This window comes from Salvelinus alpinus, chromosome 23, assembly GCF_045679555.1.
Source record: "Salvelinus alpinus chromosome 23, SLU_Salpinus.1, whole genome shotgun sequence".
Taxonomy (NCBI): Eukaryota; Metazoa; Chordata; class Actinopteri; order Salmoniformes; family Salmonidae; genus Salvelinus; species Salvelinus alpinus.
The window spans coordinates 37,382,273-37,390,854 of record NC_092108.1 but is presented as its reverse complement, the minus strand read 5'-3'; the positions used below and the strand labels follow the sequence as shown (position 1 = coordinate 37,390,854).

Below are 8,582 nucleotides of genomic sequence, written 5' to 3'. Positions count from 1 at the left end.
AATCTATTCTACCACGCCCATAAATCTGCTCCTTTTATTCTTTGTCCCCAACGCTCTAGGCGACCAGTTTTGATAGCCTTTAGCCGCACCCTCATCCTACTACTCCTCTGTTCCTCGGGTGATGTGGAGGTAAACCCAGGCCCTGCATGTCCCCAGTCACCCTCATTTGTTGACTTCTGTGATCGAAAAAGCCTTGGCCTCATGCATGTCAACATCAGAAGCCTCCTCCCTAAGTTTGCCTTACTCACCGCTTTAGCACACTCTGCCAACCCTGATGTCCTTGCCGTGTCCGAATCCTGGCTTAGGAAGGCCACCAAAAATTCTGAGATTTCCATACCCAACTATAACACTTTCCGTCAAGATAGAACTGCCAAAGGGGGAGGAGTTGCAATCTACTGCAGAGATAGCCTGCAAAGTTCTGTCATACTTTCCAGGTCTATGCCCAAACAGTTCGAACTTCTAATTTTAAAAATTAATCTCTCCAGAAATAAGTCTCTCACTGTTGCCGCCTGCTACCGACCCCCCTCAGCTCCCAGCTGTGCCCTGGACACCATCTGTGAATTGATCGCTCCCCATCTAGCTTCAGAGTTTGTTCTGTTAGGTGACCTAAACTGGGATATGCTTAACACCCCGGCAGTCCTACAATCCAAGCTTGATGCCCTCAATCTCACACAAATCATCAAGGAACCCACCAGGTACAACCCTAAATCCGTAAACATGGGCACCCTAATAGACATTATCCTGACCAACCTGCCCTCCAAATACACCTCTGCTGTCTTCAATCAAGATCTCAGTGATCACTGCCTCATTGCCTGTATCCGCCACGGGTCCGCGGTCAAACGACCACCCCTCATCACTGTCAAACGCTCCCTAAAACACTTCTGCGAGCAGGCCTTTCTAATCGACCTGGCCCGGGTTCCCTGGAAGGATATTGACCTCATCCCGTCAGTTGAGGATGCCTGGTCATTCTTTAAATGTTACTTCCTCACCATATTAGACAAGCATGCTCCGTTCAAAAAATGCAGAACCAAGAACAGATATAGCCCCTGGTTCACTCCAGACCTGACTGCCCTCGACCAGCACAAAAACATCCTGTGGCGAACTGCAATAGCATCGAAGAGCCCCCGCGATATGCAACTGTTCAGGGAAGTCAGGAACCAATACACGCAGTCAGTCAGGAAAGCAAAGGCCAGCTTTTTCAAGCAGAAATTTGCATCCTGTAGCTCTAACTCCAAAAAGTTCTGGGATACTGTAAAGTCCATGGAGAACAAGAGCACCTCCTCCCAGCTGCCCACTGCACTGAGGCTAGGTAACACGGTCACCACCGATAAATCCGTGATAATCGAAGACTTCAACAAGCATTTCTCAATGGCTGGCCATGCCTTCCTCCTGGCGACTCCAACCTTGGCCAACAGCCCCGCCCCCTCCGCTGCTACTCGCCCAAGCCTCCCCAGCTTCTCCTTTACCCAAATCCAGATAGCAGATGTTCTGAAAGAGCTGGAAAACCTGGACCCATACAAATCAGCTGGGCTTGACAATCTGGACCCCCTATTTCTGAAACTGTCCGCCGCCATTGTCGCACCCCCTATCACCAGCCTGTTCAACCTCTCCTTCGTATCATCTGAGATCCCCAAGGATTGGAAAGCTGCCGCGGTCATCCCCCTCTTCAAAGGGGGAGACACCCTGGACCCAAACTGTTACAGACCTATATCCATCCTGCCCTGCCTATCTAAGGTCTTCGAAAGCCAAGTCAACAAACAGATCACTGACCATCTCGAATCCCACCGTACCTTCTCCGCTGTGCAATCCGGTTTCCGAGCCGGTCATGGGTGCACCTCAGCCACGCTCAAGGTACTAAACGATATCATAACCGCCATCGATAAAAGACATTACTGTGCAGCCGTCTTCATCGACCTGGCCAAGGCTTTCGACTCTGTCAATCACCATATTCTTATCGGCAGACTCAGTAGCCTCGGTTTTTCTAATGACTGCCTTGCCTGGTTCACCAACTACTTTGCAGACAGAGTTCAGTGTGTCAAATCGGAGGGCATGTTGTCCGGTCCTCTGGCAGTCTCTATGGGGGTACCACAGGGTTCAATTCTCGGGCCGACTCTTTTCTCTGTATACATCAATGATGTTGCTCTTGCTGCGGGCGATTCCCTGATCCACCTCTACGCAGACGACAGCATTCTATATACTTCCGGCCCTTCCTTGGACACTGTACTATCTAACCTCCAAACGAGCTTCAATGCCATACAACACTCCTTCCGTGGCCTCCAACTGCTCTTAAACGCTAGTAAAACCAAATGCATGCTTTTCAACCGTTCGCTGCCTGCACCCGCACGCATCACCACCCTGGACGGTTCCGACCTAGAATATGTGGACATCTATAAGTACCTAGGTGTCTGGCTAGACTGCAAACTCTCCTTCCAGACTCATATCAAACATCTCCAATCCAAAATCAAAGCAAGAATCGGCTTTCTATTCCGCAACAAAGCCTCCTTCACTCACGCCGCCAAACTTACCCTAGTAAAACTGACTATCCTACCGATCCTCGACTTCGGCGATGTCATCTACAAAATAGCTTCCAATACTCTACTCAGCAAACTGGATGCAGTTTATCACAGTGCCATTCGTTTTGTTACTAAAGCACCTTATACGACCCACCACTGCGACCTGTATGCCCTAGTCGGCTGGCCCTCGCTACATGTTCGTCGTCAGACCCACTGGCTCCAGGTCATCTACAAGGCTATGCTAGGTAAAGTGCCGCCTTATCTCAGTTCACTGGTCACGATGGCTACACCCACCTGCAACACGCGCTCCAGCAGGTGTATCTCACTGATCATCCCTAAAGCCAAAACCTCATTTGGACGCCTTTCCTTCCAGTTCTCTGCTGCCTGCGACTGGAACGAATTGCAAAAATCTCTGAAGTTGGAGACTTTTATCTCCCTCAACAACTTTAAAAATCTGCTATCCGAGCAGCTAACCGATCGCTGCAGCTGTACATAGTCCATCTGTAAACTACCCACCCAATTTACCTACCTCACCCCCCATACTGCTTTTATTTATTTACTTTTCTGCTCTTTTGCACACCAGTATCTCTTCTTGCACATGATCATCTGATGATTTATCACTCCAGTGTTAATCTGCTAAATTGTAATTATTCGATTTATTGCCTACCTCATGCCTTTTGCACACATTGTATATAGATTCTCTTTTTTTTTTCTACCATGTTATTGACTTGTTTATTGTTTACTCCATGTGTAACTCTGTGTTGTCTGTTCACACTGCTATGCTTTATCTTGGCCAGGTCGCAGTTGCAAATGAGAACTTGTTCTCAACTAGCCTACCTGGTTAAATAAAGGTGAAATAAAAAAAAATAAAAAAATATGTGTTGCCTGTAGCGAGTGTACATTATGGCGCTAGGAAGTATATTAGTTTAGGTGCACTTTTGAGCCACATCTGTGTCATGAGCTGTTAGTTATAGTTCTCTCTCTCTCTCTCTCTAACTCTCTCTCCTTCCTCTCTCCCCCCTCTCCCCCTCTCCCAATGGGCCTTGTTGTTTTATAACTGGGTAAAAATAAACCTGGAGGTTTGGATGCACTTTGGCCCGTACGCACAGATCAAGGAGCCATGAAATATTAAGGCTTGGATCTATATTTTATCGGTGGGCCATGAAAAGATGCGTCCGAGTTTAACAGGGCTTTACCAGAGAGAAGGAGGAGATACGCGGTTAGCTAATTAAATTATACATGAAAGTGGACTGGAATATGGAAAAAGGCAATGGATTCAAGTTTGTGCGTGTGTGTGTGTGCGCGTGTGCATATGTTTGCATGTGTATACCAGTGGAGGCTGCTGAGAGGAGGACGCCTCATAATAATGGCTGGAACGGTGCGAATGGAATGGCATTCCACTCATTCCTCTCCAGCCATTACCACGAACCTGTCCTCCCCAGTTAAGGTGCCACCAACTTCCTGTGGTGTATACGTGTGTATGCATTCCTATTTACTTGTGTGTTTGCCAGGCCTCCGATTCCTGAGATGTGTCTATCAGTATTACTACCCTTATTTCAGCCACACACATGTCCAGAACGTCATTATAGAATGCCGAGCTCTCAACCCTCTCATTGCTTAGCTGTAATCCAATCTCTATGGAGTCTCTAATAAGCAATTCCACAGAGGCAGGGTTCAAGGTAATGAGTGTACTAACAAGACAGGGCTTCCAGCCAAGGGCTATAGGTAAAGTACCTTGAGCCCCTCCTTGACTAGATCCTGTCCTTCCTATCCCCCTCTCAGCCAGTCCTCAGCCACTCGAGACTCTGCTTAGCCTATGTGCTGCATGTCATGTAGATGAATGAGGTTCGTGAGCAGAGGATGGGTTCATTTGAATCATGGTTGCCATATTGTAAAAATCAGTCTGAGTGGCAATCAATGTCTTTGAGAGAATCAGCTCTCTGAAGGGTTGGGATGGATTTTGGCGACTGTCTTGAGCTGCATCTCAAATGACACCCTATTCTCTATGTAGCGCATCACTTTTGGCCATAGCCCCAGTACGCGGCTGTCCCATGTAGCTCTCGTCAAATGTAGTACAAGATATAGCAGGTAGGTTGGCATTTCAGACACATATTCTGTGTTGTCATTGCATGGGTTGAATAATATTCTCACTACGCCCCAAGCCAAGTGATCCTCCATTCCCAGACATCCCCAGACAGTGAACTGTACTCACCTATCTGAGACGCTTGATAGCGAGGCGGTTTTTATCAGTTTATGAGCTCCTATGGGGAGAGGCGGTGGGGAAATTGGTTCCTCCGCTATCAAAGGGCAGAGAGGAAGGGAGTGAGGGAGAGGAAAGGAAAAAATCTGTCTGCATTTTTCTCTCTCGCGCGTTCTTTTGTTCTCTCTCGATTTGTCTGTGTGTCTCTCTGTTTCTCTGTCTCGCTATCTCTCTCAATTCTATAGGGAGCAAACAGTATAGCCTTAATGGACTTTACTGTAATTACTGTAATTCAAATCCATTCACACATGCTTGCTTGTTCGCCTCCACCCAAAGAAAAATCACTCATTTTACTAATGCATTTTAACCTTTTGAGAGTTGGATTAATGTGATGCACAGGTCGTTTTTTTTTCATTGCACTTTGCTGTCATATGCATCATGGACATAACAGCATATGACATACTGTGTGGACATATGGACATATTTCAATATTCATCCATTTCCCATTTCACCACCAAAAACGCCTTCCATGTACAAAGCCTTTACTCTATTCTGGATTGTTCACTGGCCACTCTGATTGGTTCTAGAGCTCTCCCTGAGAGCCGACATGTCTAACTGCACCTCCCCACTGGGCTGCCCGACCCACTTCTCAGGCTCTCCGGGGATGAAGATCTACATCGACCCCTTTACCTACGAGGACCCCAACGAGGCCGTCCGGGAGTTCGCCAAGGAGATCGATGTGTCCACCGTCAAAATCGAAGAGGTCATTGGTGCAGGTAAATGTGAATGAATGTGTGTGTGTGTGTGTGAGTGGATGTGGAGGGGTGTGTGGAGGGGGGGGGGGGGGGTGCAGTTGTGTGTTGGTTATCTTTGTGGGTCAATATTTATATATGTGTGCAAGTATACAGTATTTTGCCACTGACCTCATCCAACATCCTTACCGATGTTACATTGCAGGCATTTGACATGCTCACTTCTGATGTGCCCTGTGATGCACTAGTAGAATATACTGCAGGTCATCTGCTGTCCCTTAGCTAGATAGCAGCAGAAATAACTTTAGCCAATAGCATCCCATTCCCTGCATCTCTCTCTCTAGCTCTCGCTCTCGCTCTCTCTCTAGCTCTCTCGCTCTCGCTCTCTCTCTAGCTCTCTCTCTCTCTCTCTCTCTCTCTCGCGCACGCGCTCTCGCTCTCTCTCTAGCTCTCTCTCTCTCTCTCTCGCGCGCGCTCTCGCTCTCTCTCTAGCTCTCACTCTCTCTCTAGCTCTCACTCTCTCGCTCTCTCTCTAGCTCTCGCTCTCTCTCTCTAACTCTCTCTCTCTCTCTCTCGGGACATGTCCTTCCTCAGTGAGCCAGGACAGACCTTGTTGACTGTATGGAGGACATGCTGATGTGTGTTGATTCATACGGAGACTAAAATAACACCATGCAGGCTAATGAGACAAGGACTGGAATAGACTCCCATGGTCTGGCTGGGACACACTGCATGATAGGAAACACCGTGTGAGGGAAGGATAGGGGGAGATGGAGGAGGGGAAGGATAGGGGGAGATGGAGGAGGGGAAGGAAAGGGGGAGATGGAGGCGAGGAAGGATAAAGGGAGATGGAGGAGGGGAAGGATAGGGGAGATGGAGGAGGGGAAGGATAGGGGGAGATGGAAGAGGGGAAGGATAGGGGGAGATGGGGGAGATGGAGGTGGGGAAGGAAAGGGGGAGATGGAGGAGGGGAAGGATAGGGGGAGATGGAGAAGGGGAAGGATAGGGGAGATGGAGGAGGGGAAGGATAGGGGGAGATGGAGGTGGGGAAGGATAGGGGGAGATGGAGGCGGGGAAGGAAAGGGGGAGATGGAGGAGGGGAAGGATAGAGGGAGATGGAGGAGGGGAAGGATAGGGGGAGATGGAGGAGGGGAAGGATAGGGAGAGATGGAGGAGGGGAAGGATAGGGGGAGATGGAGGTGGGGAAGGATAGGGGGAGATGGAGGAGCGGAAGGATAGGGGGAGATGGAGGCGGGGAAGGATAGGGGGAGATGGAGAAGGGGAAGGATAGGGGAGATGGAGAAGGGGAAGGATAGGGGGAGATGGAGGAGGGGAAGGATAGAGAGAGATGGAGGCGGGGAAGGATAGGGGGAGATGGAGGCGGGGAAGGAAAGAGGGAGATGGAGGAGTGTAAGGGGAGATGGAGGAGTGTAAGGGGAGATGGAGGAGGGGAAGGGGAGATGGAGGTGGGGAAGGATAGGGGGAGATGGAGGTGGGGAAGGAAAGGGGGAGATGGAGGAGGGGAAGGAAAGGGGGAGATGGAGGAGGGGAAGGGGAAGGGAAGATGGAGGAGGGGTAGGGGAAGGGTAAGGGGAGATGGGGATTTGCTAATTACCGATGTTTGTTTTTTTTGTTTATTTGTGGTGTGAGATCGCCACAGGATGCCTGGAGCATGATGAGTAATCAAGGAATGGAAATATTTACTGTGAATTTGTTGGGTTGTTACTCTTTTAGTTTATATTGATAAATTTCCTCCCCATATTCTGAGCTGCTGTGGAACAAGATAGCCCCACTGTTGATCAGTATCACAAATACAATAATTACACTATACAGTTGAAGTCGGAAGTTTACATAGACTTAGGTTGGAGTCATTAAAACTCGTTTTTCAACCACTCCACAAATTTCTTGTTAACAAACTATACTTTTAGCAAGTCGGTTAGGACATCTACTTCGTGCATGACACAAGTAATTTTTCCAACAATTGTTTACAGACAGATTATTTCACTTATAATTCACTGTATCACAATTCCAGTGGGTCAGGAGTTTACATACACTAAGTTGACTGTGCCTCTAAACAGCTTGGAAAATTCCAGAAAATTATGTCATGGCTTTAGCAGCTTCTGATAGGCAAATTTACATCATTTGAGTCAATTGGAGATGTACCTGTGGATGTATTTCAAGGCCTACCTTCAAACTCAGTGCCTCTTTGCTTGACATCATGGGAAAATCTTAAGAAATCAGCCAAGACCTCAGATTATTTTTTTTAGACCTCCACAAGTCTGGTTCATCCTTGGGAGCAATTTCCAAACGCCTGAAGGTACCACGTTCATCTGTACAAACAATAGTACACAAGTATAAACACCATGGGACCACGCAGCCGTCATACCGCTCAGGAAGGAGACGCGTTCTGTCTCTTAGAGATGAACGTACTTTGGTGCGAAAAGTGCAAATCAATCCCAGTACAACAGCAAAGGACCTTGTGAAGATGCTGGAGGAAACAGGCACAAAAGTATCTATATCCACAGTAAAACGGGTCCTATATCTACATAACCTGAAAGGCCGCTCAGCAAGGAAGAAGCCACTGCTCCTAAACCGCCATAAAAAAGCCAGAATATGGTTTGCAACTGCACATGGGGACAAAGATCGTACTTTTTGGAGAAATGTCCTCTGGTCTGATGAAACAAAAATAGAACTGTTTGGCCATAATGACCATCGTTATGTTTGGAGGAAAAATGGGGAGGCTTGCAAGCCGAAGAATACCATCCCAACCGTGAAGCACGGGGGTGGCAGCATCATGTTGTGGGGTTGCTTTGCTGCAGGAGGGACTGGTGCACTTCACAAAATAGATGGCATCATGAGGCAGGAAAATTATGTGGATATATTGAAGCAACATCTCAAGACATCAGTCAGGAAGTTCAAGCTTGGTCGCAAATGGGCCTTCCAAATGGACAATGATCTCAAGCATACTTCCAAAGTTGTGGCAAAATGGCTTAAGGACAACAAAGTCAAGGTATTGGAGTGGCCATCTCAATCCTATAGAAAATTTGAGGGCAGACCTGAAAAAGCGTGTGTGAGCAAGGAGGCCTGCAAACCTGACTCAGTTACACCAGCTCTGTC

General features: G+C 47.9%; 1 protein-coding gene across 4 annotated transcripts in view; it reads left to right on the top strand.

The window, feature by feature from the left end:
- The window catches only part of LOC139550906 (ephrin type-B receptor 1-like), a 324,253-nt gene that overhangs the window by 279,020 nt on the left and 36,651 nt on the right, over positions 1 to 8,582 (top strand). For 3 of the 4 annotated variants that reach the window (XM_071362160.1, XM_071362162.1, XM_071362163.1), the window contains one exon: positions 5,301 to 5,489. In XM_071362160.1, coding sequence (XP_071218261.1) covers positions 5,301 to 5,489 — 189 coding nt within the window. The remainder of the gene's footprint in view (positions 1 to 5,300; positions 5,490 to 8,582) is intronic. The other variant, XM_071362161.1, reaches the window with a different exon arrangement.